This window comes from Zalophus californianus, chromosome 10, assembly GCF_009762305.2.
Source record: "Zalophus californianus isolate mZalCal1 chromosome 10, mZalCal1.pri.v2, whole genome shotgun sequence".
Lineage (NCBI taxonomy): Eukaryota > Metazoa > Chordata > Mammalia > Carnivora > Otariidae > Zalophus > Zalophus californianus.
In genome coordinates, this window is record NC_045604.1 from 3,642,153 (window position 1) to 3,663,617 (window position 21,465).

Consider the following 21,465-nt stretch of genomic DNA (forward strand, 5'->3'; position numbering starts at 1 on the left):
CTTTGTTCTAGTCTCCTGCCTGATCACATTCTCTCCCTTTTTCCTTTTTTTTTTTCCTTAAATCTTCTTTCTTTTTTCAAACAACTTATCTTACCAAGTCCTTTTATAAAATCTTTTATAATTTTCATCTTTACAGTCATCTTCCATCCCTTCATTGTATCAACCCTTATTTTGTACATATATGTCTTTCTTCCTTTAAAATTTTAGGAGGCACTTTTTCTAACAGACCAAAATACGCCCAAAATCTAGTGTGTGGCACTGATCTATGCACTAACCTGATCATATTTGATCATATTCTGCCTTTTTTGAATTGTTTTGTTTTTGTTTTTATCTTTTTTTTCTTTTTTTTTTTCTTTTTCTCTTTCTTTTTTCTTTCTTTCCCTTTCTTTTCCCCTGGTTTCAGGTCTTTTCTGATTTGCATACAGTATATTTGCTGGGGACGTTGTAAACCTGTTAGCCTTTTGTTCTCTCATTCATCTATTCTCCTCTGGACAAAATGACAAGACGAAAGAAATCACCTCAGCAAAAAGAACAAGAGGTAGTACCGTCAGCCAGGGACCTACTCAATACGGACATTAGTACGATGTCGGACCTAGAGTTCAGAATCATGACTTTAAAGATACTAGCTGGGCTTGAAAAAAGCGTGGAAGTTATTAGAGAAACCCTTTCTGGAGAAATAAAAGAACTAAAATCTAACCAAATCGAAATCAAAAAGGCTATTGATGAGGTGCAATCAAAAATGGGGGCACTAAATGCTAGGATAAATGAGGCAGAAGAGAGAATCAGTGATATAGAAGACCAAATGATGGAAAATAAAGAGGCTGAGAAAAAGAGAGAGAAACAACTACAGGATCACGAGGGCAGAATTCGAGAGATAAGTGATACGATAAGACGAAACAACATTAGAATAATTGGGATCCCAGAAGAAGAAGAGAGAGAGAGAGGGGCAGAAGGTATATTGGAGCAAATTATAGCAGAGAACTTCCCTAATGTGAGGAAGGAAACAGGCATTAAAATCCAGGAGGCACAGAGAACCCCTCTCAAAATCAATAAAAATAGGTCAACACCCCGACATCTAATAGTAAAACTTACGAGTCTCAGAGACAAAGAGAAAATCCTGAAAGCAGCTCGGGAGAAGAGATATGTAACCTACAATGGTAGAAACATTAGATTGGCAACAGACCTATCCACAGAGACCTGGCAGGCCAGAAAGGACTGGCAAGATATCTTCAGAGCACTAAACGAGAAAAATATGCAGCCAAGAATACTATATCCAGCTAGGCTATCATTGAAAATAGAAGGAGAGATAAAAAGCTTCCAGAACAAACAAAAACTAAAGGAATTTGCAAACACGAAACCAGCCCTCCAAGAAATATTGAGAGGGGTCCTCTAAGCAAAGAGAGAACCTAAAAGCAGCAAAGAACAGAAACGAACACAGACAACAGACAGTTAACAGTCACCTTACAGGTAATACAATGACACTAAATTCATACCTTTCAATAGTTACCCTGAATGTAAATGGGCTAAATGCCCCAATCAAAAGACACAGGCTATCAGATTGGATTAAAAAACAAGACCCATCAATATGCTGTCTACAAGAGACTCATTTTACACCCAAAGACACCCCCAGATTGAAAGTGAGGGGGTGGAAGACCATTTACCATGCTAATGGACACCAAAAGAAAGCTGGGGTGGCAATCCTTATATCAGACAAACTAGATTTTAAAACAAAGACTGTAATAAGAGATGAGGAAGGACACTATATCCTACTTAAAGGGTCTATCCAACAAGAAGATCTAACAATTGTAAATATCTATGCCCCGAACATGGGAGCGGCCAATTATATAAGGCAATTAATAACAAAAGCAAAGAAACACATTGACAACAATACAATAATAGTGGGGGACTTTAACACCCCCCTGACTGAAATGGACAGATCATCTAAGCAAAAGATCAACAAGGAAATAAAGACTTTAAATGACACACTGGACCAAATGGACTTCACAGACATATTCAGAACATTCCATCCCAAAGCAAAGGAATACACATTCTTCTCTAGTGCCCATGGAACATTCTCCAGAATTGATCACATCCTAGGTCACAAATCAGGTCTCAATCGGTACCAAAAGATTGGGATCATTCCCTGCATATTTTCAGACCACAATGCTTTGAAACTAGAACTCAACCACAAGAGGAAAGTCGGAAAGAACTCAAATACATGGAGGCTAAAGAGCATCCTACTAAAGAATGAATGGGTCAACCAAGAAATTAAAGAAGAATTAAAAAAATTCATGGAAACCAATGAAAATGAAAACACAACTGTTCAAAATCTTTGGGATACAGCAAAAGCAGTCCTGAGAGGAAAGTATATAGCAATACAAGCCTTTCTCAAGAAACAAGAAAGGTCTCAAATACACAACCTAACCCTACACCTAAAGGAGCTGGAGAAAGAACAGCAAAGAAAGCCTAAACCCAGCAGGAGAAGAGAAATCATAAAGATCAGAGCAGAAATCAATGAACTAGAAAGCAAAAGAACAGTATAACAGATCAACGAAACTAGGAGCTGGTTCTTTGAAAGAATTAACAAGATTGATAAACCCCTGGCCAGACTGATCAAAAAGAAAAGAGAAATGACCCAAATCAACAAAATCATGAATGAAAGAGGAGAGATCACAAGCAACACCAAAGAAATACAAACAATTATAAGAACATATTATGAGCAACTCTATGCCAGCAAATTAGATAACCTGGAAGAAATGGGTGCATTCCTAGAGATGTATCAACTACCAAAATTGAACCAGGAAGAAATAGAAAACCTGAACAGACCTATAACCACTAAGGAAATTGAAACAGTCATCAAAAATCTCCCAAGAAACAAAAGCCCAGGGCCAGATGGCTTCCCAGGGGAATTCTATCAGACATTTAAAGAAGAATTAATACCTATTCTTCTGAAATTGTTCCAAAAAATAGAAATGGAAGGGAAACTTCCAAACTCATTTTATGAGGCCAGCATTACCTTGATCCCAAAACCAGACAAAGACCCCATCAAAAAAGAGAATTACAGACCAATATCCTTGATGAACATGGATGCAAAAATTCTCACCAAAATACTAGCCAATAGGATCCAACAGTACATTAAAAGGATTATTCACCACGACCAAGTGGGATTTATTCCTGGGCTGCAAGGCTGGTTCAACATCCGCAAATCAATCAACGTGATACAATACATTAACAAAAGAAAGAACAAGAATCATATGATCCTCTCAATAGATGCAGAAAAAGCATTTGACAAAGTACAACATCCTTTCTTGATCAAAACTCTTCAGAGTATAGGGATAGAGGGTACATACCTCAATATCATAAAAGCCATCTATGAAAAACCTACAGCGAATATCATTCTCAATGGGGAAAGGCTGAGAGCTTTTCCCCTAAGGTCAGGAACGCGGCAGGGATGTCCACTCTCACCACTGCTATTCAACATAGTATTAGAAGTCCTAGCCACAGCAATCAGACAACAAAAAGAAATCAAAGGCATCCAAATCGGCAAAGAGGAAGTCAAACTCTCACTCTTTGCAGATGATATGATACTGTATGTGGAAAACCCAAAAGACTCCACTCCAAAACTGCTAGAACTCATACAGGAATTCAGTAAAGTAGCAGGATATAAAATCAATGCACAGAAATCAGTGGCATTCCTATACACCAACAACAAGACAGAAGAGAGACAAATCAAGGAGTCGATCCCATTTACAATTGCACCCAAAACCATAAGATACCTAGGAATAAATCTAACCAAAGAGGCAAAGGATCTGTACACAGAAAACTATAAAATACTCAGGAAAGAAATTGAAGAAGACACAAAGAAATGGAAAAACGTTCCATGCTCATGGATTGGGAGAATCAACATTGTGAAGATGTCAATGCTACCTAGAGCAATCTACACATTCAATGCAATCCCCATCAAAATACCATCCACTTTTTTCAAAGAAATGGAACAAATAATCCTAAAATTTGTATGGAACCAGAAGAGACCCAGAATAGCCAGAGGAATACTGAAAAAGAAAAGCAAAGCTGGCGGCATCACAATTCCGGACTTCCAGCTCTATTACAAAGCTGTCATCATCAAGACAGTATGGTACTGGCACAAAAACAGACACATAGATCAATGGAACAGAATCGAGAGCCCAGAAATGGACCCTCAACTCTATGGTCAACTTATTTTTGACAAAGCAGGAAAGAATGTCCAATGGCAAAAAGACAGTCTCTTCAACAAATGGTGTTGGGAAAATTGGACAGCCACATGCAGAAGAATGAAACTGGACCATTTCCTTACACCACACACAAAAATAGACTCCAAATGGTTGAAAGACCTAAACGTGAGACAGGAGTCCATCCAAATCCTAAAGGAGAACACAGGTAGCAACCTTTTCGACCTTAGCCGCAGCAACTTCTTCCTAGAAACATCGCCAAAGGCACGGGAAGCCAGGGCAAAAATGAACTATTGGGATTTCATCAAGATAAAAAGCTTCTGCACAGCAAAAGAAACAGTCCACAAAACCAAAAGACAACCGACAGAATGGGAGAAAATATTTGCAAATGACATATCAGATAAAGGGCTAGTATCCAAAATTTATAAAGAACTTATCAAACTCAACACCCAAAGAACAAATAATCCAATCAAGAAATGGGCAGAAGACATGAACAGACATTTCTCCAAAGAAGACATCCAAATGGCCAACAGGCACATGAAAAAGTGCTCAACATCGCTTGGCATCAGGGAAATCCAAATCAAAACCTCAATGAGATACCACCTCACACCCGTCAGAATGGCTAAAATTAACAAGTCAGGGAACGACAGATGTTGGCGGGGATGTGGAGAAAGGGGAACCCTCCTACACTGTTGGTGGGAATGCAAGCTGGTGCAACCCCTCTGGAAAACAGTATGGAGGTTCCTCAAACAGTTGAAATTAGAGCTACCGTTCGATCCAGCAATTGCACTACTGGGTATTTACCACAAAGATACAAATGTAGGGACCCGAAGGGGTACGTGTACCCCAATGTTTATAGCAGCAATGTCCACCATAGCCAAACTGTGGAAAGAGCCAAGATGCCCATCGACAGATGAATGGATAAAGAAGATGTGGTATATATACACAATGGAATATTATGCAGCCATCAAAAGGAATGAGATCTTGCCATTTGCAACGACGTGGATGGAACTGGAGGGTGTTATGCTGAGTGAAATAAGTCAATCAGAGAAAGACATGTATCACATGACCTCACTGATATGAGGAATTCTTAATCTCAGGAAAGAAACTGAGTGTTACTGGAGTGGTTGGGGGTGGGAGGGATGGGGTGGCTGGGTGATAGACATTGGGGAGGGTATGTGCTACGGTGAGCGCTGTGAATTGTGCAAGACTGTTGAATCACAGATCTGTACTTCTGAAACAAATAACGCAACATATTTTCAGAAAAAAGAAAAAGAAGATAACAGGAGAGGAAGAAAAGGGGAGTATGTCAGAGGGGGAAACGAACCATGAGAGATGATGGACTCTGAAAAACAAACTGAGGGTTCTAGAGGGGAGGGGGGTGGGGGGATGGGTTAGCCTGGTGATGGGTATTGAGGAGGGCACGTTCTGCATGGAGCACTGGGTGTTATGAACAAACAATGAATCATGGAACACTGCACCAAAAACTAATGATGTAATATATGGTGATTAACATAACAATAAAAAATTAAAAAAAAAAAAAAAAAAAAAAAAAAAAAAAAAGAAGCAAAGAAGAGGCCATGGAGAGATGTCAACGTGAAGAGGGATGTGTTGGAGCAGCGCGGGAGCGAATGTCTCACCTTTTCTCCCAGAGGCATGAGGTCTCTCTCAAAGATCTCATGCTGCCGCTGAAGGGCCTGAACGCTGAACAGGTCTGAGCCGGGATCGGCAGCACAGAGGGCCTGGTGCTTCTTCTCAATCTGCTCCTTCGTCTCGTCTGCTTCTCTGGCTCACGACAGTAAAAGACTTAGAGCGACAGTGTACTCCACAGGCAGCCCAGCCGGCTCCAGGGAAGTCCTTTCTACTCAGCCCCGCCTCCATTCCTGATGTGCTAGAATGTAGGCTCGCTTCATCCTCCCAACAACCCCTTGAGGAGTAGCTACTGTTACCATATTCCCACTTCCATGGGTGAGAACAGAGCCTTAAGGAGGCCATTTTCTCAAGGTTAGACCACTGCTAACTGGTGCAGCCTGTCTACACCAGGGAGCCTGGCTGCAGAGCCGCCCTCTGCATGTCTGTTTCCCTTCTCCGAATACTCAAAAATTCATTTATACCAGGCGAAGGTGTTTGGTTACCATTTGGCTTGTTTGTTTGCTTACTTAGCTATGTGCATGGACACAGATTTGGAATCAGATGTAATAAATGGTCGAATCAGCAGTTAGAGACAATGTGGTATGCGTGGCTCGCTGCTGTCTACGGCTAGTTCAGAAATGTAATTATGTAAACCTCTTGTCTCTAATCAGATTTCATTACCTATCATGAAAACTGCTAATTACGTGCCATCATGAAAACTGCTAATTATGTGCCGGGATCCAAGCCCAGGCACTAGAAAATTTGAGCTGGTCGTATGGGAGGACCCCGTGTGCTGAGTAAGGTATCTGCTACAGAATCCCCGGACCCCCTCTAATCTCTGTCTCGGGTGTGTTCTACTAAAGCTGGGCCTCTCCTGAAGCAATCAGACTGGGGTTTTGAGTGGATTCTAGAGCAGCACTGCCTCTGAGGGTTACCTTCTCACCTTTGAAACACCTGGACAGCATGGGCGCTGCCGAGGAGCTGGCGCTGCTCCTCCGCAAGACTCTGCAAGGAGTCCCAGCGAGTATTCAACTCCTAAAAGAGGCAGACCCAATAGGTGTTAGCTAGATAACTAACTCAGGTAGCTCAGTGTTGTCCGAAGACCCGATGAGGTTTGAATCGTGGCTGTTGTCAAGTGATCTCTTTTGGAAACTACAGAGGTTTCTTCCCTCCCTGGAGAACTTGTGCTTGGCCCTCATTCATGAAGTTGAGAAAGGGATGAATTACTTCCCCAAATGATGTTCCAGGATGGAACCCCCAACCTTAGAGCAGCAACTGATGTTGGCTGCTTCAGAGACTACATCCCAATCTCCAGAAGATGAGTGGGACATGTTGCCTTGGTAGTTAGCAGCTATTATAATTCTGCATCCTGAATTGACCAAACCAAACTGCCACTTAGAGCTCTAGTTTCTGCAGGGAGTAAGTGAATTATTCCTGTGCACATTTTTCTTCCTCCTACCCCACCTCAACCACCAGAAAAGAGGCAGAGAACTCATCTTCCCTGGTTGAGGACAACCCAGAGAGCTGAACTCAACGTTCATTCGATCTTTTATGGAACCATGAGTCCCAATCTAAATCTAGAATGCCCAACTTCCTGTCTGTACTGACCTGTGATTTTCTCCTTCTTTTCTCAGATTTTATCAGAGCCTGTCTCTTCCAGTCAGCTTTCCAGACTAGCCCCTTTCCACTGTCATAGCTTCTTTTTTTTTTTTTTTTAAGATTTTATTTATTTATTTGACAGAGAGAGACACAGTGAGAGAAGGAACACAAGCAGGGGGAATGGGAGAGGGAGAAGCAGGCTTCCCCGCGGAGCAGGGAGCCCGATGCGGGGCTCGATCCCAGGACCCTGGGATCATGACCTGAGCCGAAGGCAGACGCTTAACGACTGAGCCACCCGGGCGCCTTCTCCACTGTCATGGCTTCTTACCTACATTTTCTTCATATTCATGTATCTGAGCATGAATTTTCTGTGTCTGTAAGTGAAGTTGGGGGGAGGAGGGAGGCATGTGTTGCAATTTATAGATTTCAGATCGGTTTAAATATATACGTGGCTGGACTGCTTGAACTATCATCTTTGACCTTTCCCGAAGCCAGCTTTATACCTTCTGCCTGTCCAAGCTGATCTGTGGAATATGACTTTGAGTGTATTTAAGGGAAAGGTAAGAGCCCCCAGAGCTCAGTGTGGCAGTGAGGAAACATGGAAGGAGCTTTACTTACCTGCCGTATTTGAGCTCCTTCTGGTGTTAGAAGCTTTTCAAATAGAAGATCATCTGCCACCTTGTTGATATCCCTCAGCCGAGGCTCATTGGCCTTCAAATCCTGGTGGGAAAATTTGCCCAAAGCACTATAATTTCCCTTCTCAGGAATCTTCACACCTGCCTGCTCATCTCTGCTCCACTTTGACTAAATATTAATATCGCTAGCCTTACTTGCAATGCACAAGAAGCTGCCCTCCAATCTGCCACTCAGAAGAGTAGCTTTAAACTCCCTGACCCTGCTGGCCCTCGAGAACTTGGCAAGAGAGCTGCCATTTTTCTGGAGTGTGGAGCACATCCAATTTCCGAGATTTCTTAAAAATCTCTCCCAGATTACCTGAGCCGCATCCTGTGCTTTCCTACCCACACAAACTCCTCTGCCTTCTATAGAATTTCATGGACTAAGTTGCAATCTGCTTGTGTTAAGATGTATTGTAAGAAATAGCTCTGAGGAGCTCACTGCAATGCCTGTGGGGATGATATCATCCGTTACATTGTACAAAGGCCTCTAATTGAGCTTCCTCGTGGGAGTGTCATTCCTGGTGTTCTTTTATAATTTTGTCCTTGCTTCCTTTTCTTTCACTCTCCTCTTTCCTTATATATTCCATATGTGTATATACAATCCCTATTTATCTGTTTATCTATCATCTATCTATCCATTATCTCTCCATCCATCATCTATCTCTCCATCATCTACTTTTCCATCCATCATCTGTCTATGTATCTATCATCTGTCCATCCATCCATCCATCTATCCATCTATCTAGCCATCCAACAATCATCTATCCTCTCCCTCTACATTTATCTATCTATCATCTATCTATCATCCTCTATCCCATGTATCATCTATCTATGTGTTGCCTTGAATTCTATGTGGAAGGCATCATAAGAAAATGAAAGGAAGGAAGAGGTTTATATTTACTGCTAGCTAACATATGGAATGAATCTGTGAGAACAGGGGATGGATGGTTTTAGGTGGGTAGAATCTTAGAAACTAGCTGTAGAGTCAAGTTTTTCTTCCCACCTTCCCACCCCAGCTTCTGCCCCATGGGTAGAGCTTCTGAAGAGTCCCACAGCCTCCCACCTCAACCTGGGATCCCAGAACGCAGCACAGTGTGGGGCTAGTGCTGAAGAACTCAGGGAGACCAGCACTCCCAGGAGGGTCTGGGAGTGGCAGGGACCACAGGCTGCAGAACCAAGGCCAGGAATTCCTCTGTATTTTCCTTCCACCTCTCATCCCGAGAGGGAGATCTGAAATGTGGGACGCTCAGCAGCTCTGGGAAGGATATTTAGCAAATGTGAAGTTGAAGAACCACTTAGGAAGAGGTGTGAGATAAACGGAAGCAGGGTCACCATCTGAAAGCCATCTGGAGGAGAAGGTTGCTCATTCTCACCGTCTGGAACTCATCAAACTTTTTCTGCAGCTCCCAGACATCATCTAGTTCCATCCCGGTGTTCTCTGCCTTCTTCTCCTGGATCCACTCTAGCATGTCGCCCGCCTCATAGGCCAGCAGAAACTCATTGTAACGTTGCAGTAGACGACGCCTGCGCTCTTCTGCCCTATCAAGGAGGGAGCGGTACCTGTGTGCAGAAACGGAGAATGGGAACGGTGTCGTGAAACATGGAGGAAACACTGAAGAGTGGAAGCAGGGAGACTGAGAGGGGCCAGAAGGAGAGAGAGGGAAAATCAAAAGAACAGAGGAGGGGAGGAAATAAAGCTGGGAGGAAAACAGCATTGAGAGCAGAGAGACAAAACACACAGGATTCCATTAAAAATAATACAAATATCAATATTCCAACAGTGACCGGCATCACCCCTCCCCTATTCTATAGACGTGAGATGTTCACATGCCTGCCGACAGCTGGGTGAGAAACAGCCCGGTAGAGAAAACAAAGTTCACGTGGAAGTCAGATGTTCGATAACCCTCCGAACACTGGGCAGGGAACCGGAAGGAGTGGCTCTATGAAGTGCCTGACCTCAAGCAATTGACTTAATCATTTTCATACAAAAACTGAAGTATTTCAAGGACCCGAAGTTTACTTTTAGCTCTTAAAATCTGAGAATTTGCAATGGCATCTCTAATTTAAGAGCTGCAGAGTCATGAGAAGTGTCTTTGCCAACAAGAAATGTTTAGCCAAGTACTGTCCAGTTCTCCCGCCTCTAAAACATACTGGTTCTCAATCTGTTCCTGGCGCTGGGTGATGCTGCTTGGTTCTTCTCGCTGCCGCTGCGGTGGTGTGGGAAGTTCATCCTGAGCCAGTTTCCTGACATAGACAGCAGGCACAAAACCTTGGTGGTCGCCAGATTCCACCTTCCACCAGTCCTGAAGAGAGAGAGAGCGAGATCCTCACTCTTCCCTTAGTTCTCGAAAAACCACAAATAAGAGAGGCTTCAACTCTCAGAACTAAGTAAGTCTGTACGCACGGGCACGGGCTATGGCTGGCACGGGCATCTCCTCCCCATCCCTTTCCCAGAGTACCTAAAAATTGTGCATGGCCCTGAAACTCACTTATGTGGATGCTTTGTGTTTAAGTATCACCCTGGACCCCACAGAGCAATTTGGGGGTGTTATACTGACCTAACACTTTGGAGTCAATATCCTCAGAGCATGACATGATGACAGGGAGAAGCCTGAGCAAAGTGGGATTGGCACATAGCCTATTTGATCACGGACCATCCATCCTGCCTCTCTAAAATTCACTTGCCTCAGGGCAACAATATCCCAAACTCTCTTCTTTTCTTCCCAATAATTTTTGGAAATTATTAGAATGTAAAAAAATCATTTGAGCTCTTACGAAAAGAGCCAATATTTTGTCCCTGTTCTTACAGGCTCTTTCACAGACCTGTTTCTCACACATTAAAGAAAACCAAGTTGACAAAAGACTTCTCTTTTTTCAGGTTCCTCCTCTCCCCAGCCATTGTTGTTCCAGCACTGGGACCATTGGCACGGAAGAGGGACAAACAGAGATGAAGAGAAAGGGATAATTTAGTATCACAGAACTGTCATTCATAGCTTCTATATCTTTGGGCAACTTACTTAGGCTCTTTGAGTCCTCATTTTGTTAACTGTCATTGGTATTATAACTCCAAAGATATATACAGGATCTTAACACAATACCTGGAGGAAAGATACTACTTAATAAATTATGGTTATTTAAGAGAGACAGTGATAGAAAAATGTTGTTTGGCCAAAATGTGGATATCTGGCAGGGCTGAGAGAGTTGACCATGGAAGAGCTGTCTTGCTGATGGGAAGAAGGTTAGAAGAGAAAGGCACCTTGTTGATGGAACTGAGCAAAGTTAAGACATCATCTTTCTTCATGGTGACTTCTCGATTGCTGCGGGCCTGGAAGTCATATAAAGCCACGACCCTCTGTTCTCGAGCAGCTCCCTCCACTGGCACAGCCTGTTGTTGCTGAACAAGAGCAGGAAGCAGATCATGTCAGTCACCTGCTGGAAACACGTCTCTATTCAACCCCATGGTGGGGAGAGCCTAGGGCTGGACCCTCCCACACGGCTGCCGGTAAGAGGGAGATTGCAGTATGCCATTCTCAGACACACCGCTCCACCCTGACCCTTGAGGGCACACGCAGGCCGGGAAACACGAGCACAGAATGAGCAAGTGAGGGTGTAGTTGGTCAGAAACATAGTGAGTGCTCTAAGCCACCAGTTTGTAAAGCAGGTAATAGAGGATTATGTGCACCAACATTTCAGAAGACTGTTCGAGAAAGTGAAAGACCCACTATCTCTCATCACCTTCTGTATTTCCCAGGCCTCCACTGACAACACTTCCAACCCCTTCACCCTTAAATTATTACATCAACGAAATGTGGGCTTTTTTTTTTTTTTTGAGATGGGTGACCTAGAGCACAGGAAAGGCCACAGAACTGTAAAAACTGACACTGTAAACTGAGATCAAAGATCTTGACTCTCTCTTTAACAAGCAACCTGCTCTCCAAGGTGTAGCCTTCTCTGATTTATGCTTTCTGCAAATATCATACCTCTGAGAGAATGAACAGACTACAACATGACTTTGTAAGTGGTGGCCCACCCCTGTTTCGAATCAGAGTGGAAGATGTGTGCCTCCCCTTACAGACCCTTTTGATGTTATATCCTTTGAGTATCGTGTTTCCTCAACATGCACAACGCAAACACCATCTGTTCTTGTTTAGGCTCCACCGTGCAGGCTGAGGAAGGCACGGCGCACAGGCTCCACACACACATGGTGACCTGGCATGTCCCGCCCACGCCTGCTGTCTACTCCCAGGCGTGAACTCAGAGCCTCTCCTTAGAAAGGCTGTACCAGGTGTCTCTCTTTTTCCGTCTGCTACTGCGAGGGGGCGCCCCCGTCATTTAGTGGGTCCCAGCTTTGGCCCTCTTCAGTACCAGCTCTCAGCGTGGGCTCAGGCTCCCGGCCATCCTCACCTTCTCCAGCATTTGCATTACCCATTTCCCAAATACACCTGATTATTCTGTGCTTTGGTGCCTTTGCTCTCATAGCTTATTGACGAGAAAAGCCCTTCTCCTTGTCTACACAGTAAACCACCTTAAAAAAAAAAATAACTCAGATAAAGTGGTTCACCTCAGCCGTGAGAATCTTCCTACTTTCCAACATTCTTATTTCAGGTGAGGGGAACACTCCTTCCCCTGAGACCCTTTCTCCTGTCCATATATCTATCATATGCACCTATTTGCTGAACTTCCTGATCTCTAGTAGACTGGAATTTTCCTGCAGTCAAGATTATTTTTTATTCAAGGTTGCATAAGGTCGACATTTAATAAGTATATAAAAAACGACCAAGAAGGAAGATAAGGAATCAGGAAGGACTATAAGAAGGAGAGGTGTATATAGAGGGGGCTAGAAAGAAATAGGAATGGGGGCACCTGGGTGGCTCAGTCGTTAAGTGTCTGCCTTCGGCTCAGGTCATGATCCCAGGGTCCTGGAATTGAGCCCCACATCGGGCTCCCGGCTCCGCAGGAAGCCTGCTTCTCCCTCTCCCACTCCCCCTGCTTGTGTTCCCTCTCTCGCTGTGTCTCTCTCTGTCAAATAAATAAAATCTTAAAAAAAAATAGGAATGGAAATATAAAAAGAAGGAAGATGGAAAGCCAGAGCATATCAATGAGCACGTGATCGCACTCACCAAGAACCCCCTGTGAACTAAATCTCGGTAAATTCTACAAAGAAGCGACCATTCCTGCTTATCAGGCCCATAGAACTTAGTATTTCCTTTGCAACTATTTCCTGGGTTATTAGAAGTAAAAGCCAGTAGTAAAGAGAATCCCGTTTCATTTGGCGAGGAGTGTGGCTCCTGGCATCTCGACGCCTTCTCACCTGGCAAGCTGTTGCCTGGTCTCGCAGGGCTTGCATGCTGTTCCCAAATGCACTCAGGTCCACCAGGAAGGCCTCATGCTTCTTCAGAAGAGCCTGGAATTGTTGATGAAGGATCATTAGAATTGAATACAGGAAGAGCACTAAGCATTCCTGGGGGTCATTCAGCTATTGTTTTGGGTTATTTCAATTTTCCTAATTCCGGGTAAGAGACAATTTCCATCTATAATAAAGAGGGTTTGTTGTTGTTGTTTAACTCTAAATTTGCAAGTATCAGGAAAATAGGAGTTAAATGATCAACAATTTCAATATATTCAATACATTTGCTTTAATTAAAATGAAGTCACAATTGCACAAGTAGTTTATCAACACACATCACAGCTAGAAGAGGATGTTGTTAATGATGTTATTTTGTGGTATTAAACACTAGCATAACTTTAGATGCCCACCGTAATTATTTTTAGTGCTGAAGTTTTGTTAAATACTATGCCAGCTTCTCAGGAGACCATGAACAAAACAAGAAGTGGACATAGAGGGTAACTATGACCTTTGAGGTTCTTGTTCCAACATGTCTGCCTAATTTTATGTCAATAAAGTAATTAAACTGTATACATCTTAGAACCATGGTTGGTCTGTGAGATCCCAAGGTTATTCTGGGAAATTCAGGATGGGACCAAGACAGACATGGATCTCTGGTCATGCCTTTTTGGGTTTAGATAATCTTTAAGGAATCTATGAATCTCCGTGGGATGAGGAAAATGTAGTGTGCCTTTTAGGATTTGTGTCAACTCCGAGGTTATCCCAACCAAGGGAAGGCCAAAGGTTATCACTCTGGAAACACCCAAATAATCTCACAGAACCTATAGCTTTCCCACAGGCTAATTTGATACCATTTGGTGAGTACTAGACAATGTTTACCCCCATGCCCACCTTACCCCAGCTGCTTCTTCATCAGCCCCATAGTTAGTGTTGTCTACAGTAGGTTCCTTCTCTTGAATCCATGCTTCTGCTTCATGCAGGTCAGCCAGATACTGCTGGAACTGGACATTGGCTTCAAGATCATTCTGCCGTCTGGCAGCCCGAGCCTGGAGAGACTCCATATTGTCATTCAAACTCTGGACTCTAGAGGCCACATCTTCTGCAGCAAAGTGCCCTATGTAGGAGTTATAGAAAGGGTGAGTATTACCCTCATTAACATCACTATCCTTTAATCCTCTTGGTGACCTGAGAGAGAGAAAGGGAGGTATGAGGCTGCTGCTTTATGTTGCCAGTGTAACAATTTACCTAAATTCTTGGGAGTTAGAATGTCATGAGATGGAACATCAGTAGGTGCTCATGGAGGTTGGGTGTGTATGTGTGGTGGTGAAGGGGGTGGTATAGTCTGTGGTACACTGACTTGAAAACAGAATACCTAGGTGTGGGTCCTGTCCAGGATTCCAAAAACATGTGTTCTCTAGAATAAACAGAAAATCCAGCTGATCGCCAATTCTGCCCGGAAGGGATTTATCACCACAGAACCTGTTCTCCCACCCTAACAACTAGAAAACAGGACAGACTGCAACATATGACAATATTCAGACCACAGGCAGAGGACTGTGACTCCTCAGAGAAGGGAAGGAAATGAGATGTGCCCCCATGTGCAGGGCAGTCTCTGGGCTATAGGGCTGGGGGTGACACCGCACAGAACTGGCTGTCACACTGAGCTGAGCAGGCAGAGTGACCCGGGGTAGGTAGGAACACCCGAGCTCGAGGAGCAGGTGGCTGAGGAAGTGCACCACACACAGAGCCTCGGAGATGTGTGGGGGGTGCCCTCGCATGTTTGAGACTTGCATGCACATGTCAGGAGGCTCCTCAAGGTGAGGACAAGGGGATGGAAAAGCTGGAGGCCCAAATCCCCATGACTCACATAGGGTTGCAGGTAGTTAACATCAGCTCCCACCAAAGTGGACCAGAAGAATTACACCTCAGTATTGGACCCATCGCTAAATCAGTTCCAGCTTAAGAGTGTTCCCTGGAGGTTCCAAGAGGTTCAGTGATCGCCAAGCTCAACAAACAGAGAAAACTGCACCAAGTTATATTGTAATAAAATTTCTGAAAACCAGTGATAAAAAGCTTAAAAGAGTAACAGAGGAAAGAGATACATTACACACGGAGGAGCAGAGATAGGAGTGAGAGCAGACTTCGCATCAGAAACCCCACAAGTCAAGAGACAATGTAGCAGCATCTTTAATGTCCAGAAAGAGAAAAACTATCAATCAAAAATTTACATCTACTAAAAATGTGTTTCAAAAATGAAGTCTTTAGACCAATAAAACTTAGAGGATTTATGGTTAGCAGGCCTGCACTACAAGAGCTATTAGGGAAAACTCTCCATGTAGAAGAAAAATTATGAGGTAAAAATATCAATGTAGTCAAAGGAACAAAGAAGAGAAATATGTGAATATATGTGAATAAATATAAAAGGGTTTTTTTCTCCATTCTTAATCTCAATGCTAATTGACTGGTAGGCAAAATTAGTAGCAATGCACAGTGGGGTTTATAACGTATGTAAAATTAAAATGTGTGACATCAATACACAAAGGAGAAAATAGGAGAAATGGAAACATACTGCTTAAGGATCTTATTCTACACATGAAATAGTATGATTTTAAAAGTTAGAATGTGATGCATTAAAGATGTATACTTAAGTCCTAGAACAGTGGCTCTTAAATTTTTGCTCCCGGAATCTCCTTATAATTTTTTTTATTCATTTCAAGTTTTTATTTAAATTCCAGTTAGTTAACATACATGGTAAAATTCGTTTCATGTGTAGAATTTAGTGGTTCATCACTTACATATAACACCTAGTGCTCATCACAAGTGCCCTCCTTAATATACCTCACCCATTTAGCCCATCCCCCACCCACTTCTCTCCATCAACCCTTAGTTTGTTTTCTATAGTTAAGAATCCCCTTATAATTTTAAAAATTATTAGGGACCCTTAAGAGCTTGTGCTCATATGGTGATATCTATTAATAACCACTATATCGGAAATAGAAACAAAATTTTAAAACAAAAGAATATCCAAGTATATATTCTATTAACCACTAGGGCAAAGGCATTATCAAACATCATGCAGAAAATTTCACTGTGCACTTACAAAAGAATGAATATAAAAAAGGCAAATAATGTCTTAGCATCAATATGAAACCCACAAAACCATAATCGGACAATTACTACTCTAGAATAAGCACATATGCACACATCTCCCACACACATGTACCCCACAGAACTATAGCTAACAAATATGGAGATAAAATGGAATCATAATAAATACATAATTAATCCAAAGAAAGTGAAAACTGATGGACAAAGAAAAATGAATAGCAAGATGCTAGATTTAAGCTTAACCATATTGATAATTGTTTTAAATGTAAATGGCCTAAACAATCCCATTAAAAGGGAGAGATTACCCGACTGCATAACATAAAAGCAAAGCCTAACTATATGCTTTCTATAAGAAATCTGCTTTAAACATAAAGAAACAGAGTACAAGCAAGAAGATGGAGAAACATACATTGTGCGAACATGAATCAAAGACAGCTGTTGTGGCTGTATCAAAGTTGCACCAAGTAGCCTTCAGGGTATGACCAGGGACAAAGAGGAATATATATCATAATGTTAAAGATTTTAATTCATTAAGAAGACACAACAGGCCTAAATATATACGCACACAATAACATAGTTTCAAAATACATGAAACAAAAACTGATAGAACTGAAAGAAATAGATGAAATCCACAATTAAAATTAAAGATTTCAAGAAAAAAAAATAAGATTAGTCACTATAGTAAAACAGCAACTGCAAATAAACATTTTTAAGTTTGAATCCCTCAGCTGAGATCTGAATTTTTGCTCAGCAATGTGAATTTTAAACTATACTTATGATAGCTGGAAGCTGGCTGGCAACAATTTCTTCTTCTTCTTCTTCTTCTTCTTTTTTTTTTTTTTTTGGCAACATATTATTCTTGAATCAAGGGAGGGATGATCCGGTGTAATCTATGTTGCTTATAGCATACCTGGAATTTGATGTTTGGTTTCGAACATCATATTTAAGCAGTAGGGGTTTCTGAAGATGGGAAGCCAAGAGGAGAGATACTGAGACTACATAAATAGGAATTTACAGAAATGGTACTATTACAGAATACGCATGCTTCTCTAGTGCCCATGGAACATTCTCCAGAATTGATCACATCCTAGGTCACAAATCAGTTCTCAACCAGTACCAAAAGATTGGGATCATTCTCTGCATATTTTCAGACCACAATACTTTGAAACTAGAATTCAGTCACAAGAGGAAAGTCAGAAAGAACTCAAATACATGGAGGCTAAAGAGCATCTTACTAAAGAATGAATGGGTCAACAGGGAAATTAAAGAAGAATTTAAAAAAAGTCATGGAAACCAATGAAAATGAAAACACAAACTGTTCAAAATCTTTGGGATATAGCAAAAGCAGTCCTAAGAGGAAAGTATATAGCAATACAAGCCTTTCTCAAGAAACAAGAAAGGTCTCAAATACACAACCTAACCCTACACCTAAAGGAGCTAGAGAAAAAACAACAAATAAAGCCTAAACCCAGTAGGAGAAGAGAAATAATAAAGATCAGAGCAGAAATCAAGGAACTAGAAACCAAAAGAACAGTAGACCAGATCAACAAAACTAGGAGCTGGTTCTTTGAAAGAATTAATAAGATTGATAACCCCTTGGCCAGACTTATCAAAAAGAAAAGAGAAATGACCCAAATAAATAAAATCATGAATGAAAGAGGAGAGATCACAACGAACACCAAAGAAATACAAACAATTATAAGAACACAGTACAAGCAACTATATGCCAGCAAATGAGATAACCTGGAAGAAATGGATGCATTCCTAGAGATGTATCAACTACCAAAACTGAACCAGGAAGAAACAGAAAACCTGAGCAGACCTATTACCACTAAGGAAATTGAAGCAGTCATCAAAAATCTCCCAACAAACAAAAGCCCAGGGCCAGATGGCTTCCCAGGGGAATTCTACCAAACATTTAAAGAAGAATTTACACCTATTCTCCTGAAACTGTTCCAAAAAATAGAAATGGAAGGAAAACTTCCAAACTCATTTTATGAGGCCACCATTACCTTGATCCCCAAACCAGACAAAGACCCCATCAAAAAGGAGAATTACAGACCAATATCCCTGATGAATATGGATGCAAAAATTCTCACCAAAATACTAGCCAATGGGATCCAACAGCCCATTAAAAAGAATTATTCACCACGACCAAGTAGGATTTATCCCTGGGCTGCAAGGTTGGTTGAACATCCACGAATCAATCAATGTGATACAATACATTAACAAAAGAAAGAACAAGAACCACATAAACTTCTCAATAGATGCAGAAAAAACATTTGACAAACTACAGCATCCTTTCTTGATCAAAACTCTTCAGAGTATAGGGATGGAGGGTATATACCTCATATCATAAAAGGCATCTATGAAAAACCTACAGCCAATATCATTCTCAATGGGGAAAAACTGAGAGCTTTCCCCCTAAGGTCAGGAACGCGGCAGAGATGTCCACTATCACCACTGCTATTCAACATAGTACTAGAAGTCCTAGCCACAGCAATCAGACAACAAAAAGAAATAAAAGGCAACCGAATTGGCAAAGAGGAAGTCAAACTCTCACTCTTTGCAGATGATATGATACTTTATGTGGAAAACCCAAAAGACTCCACCCCAAAACTGCTAGAACTCATACAGGAAATCAGTAAAGTGGCAGGATATAAAATCAATGCACAGAAATCAGTGACATTCCTATACACCAAAAACAAGACAGAAGAGAAATTAATGAGTCGATCCCATTTACAGTTGCACCCAATACCATTAGATACCTCGAAATAAATCTAACCAAAGAGGCAAAGAATCTGTACTCAGAAAACTATAGAATACTCATGAAAGAAATTGAGGAAAGACATAAAGAAATGGAAAAACGTTCCATGCTCATGGAGTGGAAGAAATATTGTGAAGATGTCAATGCTACCTAGAGCAATCTACACATTTAATGCAATTCCTATCAAAATACCATCCACTTTTTTCAAAGAAATGGAACAAATAATCCTAAAATTTGTATGGAATCAGAAAAGACCCCGAATAGCCAGAGGAATGGTGAAAAAGAAAAACAAAGCTGGTGGCATCACAATTCCTGACTTCAAGCTCTATTACAAAGCTGTCATTATCAAGACAGTACAGTACTGGCAACTGGCACAAAAACGGACACATAGATCAATGGAACAGAAAAGAGAGCCCAGAAATGGACCCTCAACTCCATGGTCAACTAAGCTTCGACAAAGCAGGAAAAAATGTCCAATGGATAAAAGACAGCCTCTTCAACAAATGGTGTTGGGAAAACTGGACAGCCACGTGCAGAAGAATGAAACTGGACCCTTTCCTTACACCACACACAAAAATAGACTCCAGATGGTTGAAAGACCTAAACGTGAGACAGGAGTCCATCAAAATCCTAAAGGAGAACACAGGCAGCAACCTCTTTGACCTCAGCCACAACAACTTCTTCCTAGAAACATCGCCAAAGGCAAGGGAAGCGAGGGCAAAAATGAACTATTGGGACTTCATCAAGATAAAAAGCTTCTGCACAGCAAAAGAAACAGTCCACAAAACCAAAAGACAACCGACAGAATGGGGGAAGATATTTGCAAATGACATATCAGATAAAGGGCTAGTATCCAAAATCTATAAAGAACTTACCAAACTCAACACCCAAAGAACAAATAATCCAATCAAGAAATGGGCAGAAGACATGAACAGACATTTTTCCAAAGAAGACATCCAAATGGCCAACAGACACATGAAAAAGTGCTCAACATCGCTCGGCATCAGGGAAATCCAAATCAAAACCTCAATGAGATAACCACCTCACACCAGTCAGAATGGCTAAAATTAACAAGCCAGGAAATGACAGATGTTGGCGGGGATGCGGAGAAAGGGGAACCCTCCTACACTGTTGGTGGGAATGCAAGCTGGTGCAGCCACTCTGGAAAATTGTATGGAGGTTCCTCAAACAGTTGAAAATAGAGTTACCCTATGACCCAGCAATTGCACTACTGGGTATTTACCCGAAAGATACAAATGTAGGGATCCGAAGGGGTACGTGCACCCCGATGTTTATAGCAGCAATGTCCACAATAGCCAAACTTTGGAAAGAGCGAAGATGTCCATCAACAGATGAATGGATAAAGAAGATGTGGTATATATATATATATATATATACACACACACACAATGGAACATTATGCAGCCATCAAAAGGAACGACATCTTGCCATTTGCAACGACGTGGATGGAACTGGAGGGTATTATGCTGAGCAAAATAAGTCAATCAGAGAAAGACATGTATCATATGATCTCACTGATATGAGGAATTCTTAATTTTAGGAAACAAACTGAGCATTGCTGGAATGGTTGGGGGTGGGAGGGATGGCGTGGCTGGGTGGTAGACATTGGGGAGGGTACGTCCTATGGTGAGCACTGTGAATTGTGTAAGACCATTGAATCACAGACCCGTACTTCTGAAACTAATAAAAAAAAAAATCGTAAAAAAAAGAAGATGATAGTAGGAAGGGTAAAATGAAGGGGGGAAATCAGAGGAGGAGACAAACCATGAGAGACTATGGACTCTGAAAAACAAACTGAGGGTTCTAGAGGGGAGGGAGGTGGGGGGATTGGTTAGCCTGTGATGGCTATTAACGAGGGCATGCATTTAATGGAGCACTGGGTGTTATATGCAAACAATGAATCATGGAACACGACATCAAAAACTAAAGATGTTATGTATGGTGTTTAACATAAATTAATAAAATTAAAAAAAAGAAATGGTGTTATTAACTATCAAGAATATAATTGCTTTAAATGTAAATGATCAAAATAAATAAATGTAAATGATCTAAGGCAAGTCTTCACAGATCTGGAAATTCCTATGCGGGAAAAGGACCTGATTTGTT

At 41.7% G+C, this 21,465-nt stretch overlaps 1 protein-coding gene across 3 annotated transcripts in view; it reads right to left on the minus strand.

Annotated features, from left to right (window-relative positions):
* SPTA1 (spectrin alpha, erythrocytic 1) overlaps positions 1-21,465 on the minus strand; it is an 81,624-nt gene that overhangs the window by 38,462 nt on the left and 21,697 nt on the right. For all 3 annotated transcript variants that reach the window (XM_027612018.2, XM_027612017.2, XM_027612016.2), the window contains exons 18-25: positions 14,360-14,577; positions 13,428-13,520; positions 11,373-11,510; positions 10,268-10,419; positions 9,490-9,676; positions 8,058-8,159; positions 6,784-6,875; positions 5,849-5,993 (exon numbers count right to left, since the gene is read on the minus strand). In XM_027612018.2, the coding sequence (XP_027467819.2) occupies positions 5,849-5,993; positions 6,784-6,875; positions 8,058-8,159; positions 9,490-9,676; positions 10,268-10,419; positions 11,373-11,510; positions 13,428-13,520; positions 14,360-14,577 (1,127 nt within the window). The remainder of the gene's footprint in view (positions 1-5,848; positions 5,994-6,783; positions 6,876-8,057; positions 8,160-9,489; positions 9,677-10,267; positions 10,420-11,372; positions 11,511-13,427; positions 13,521-14,359; positions 14,578-21,465) is intronic.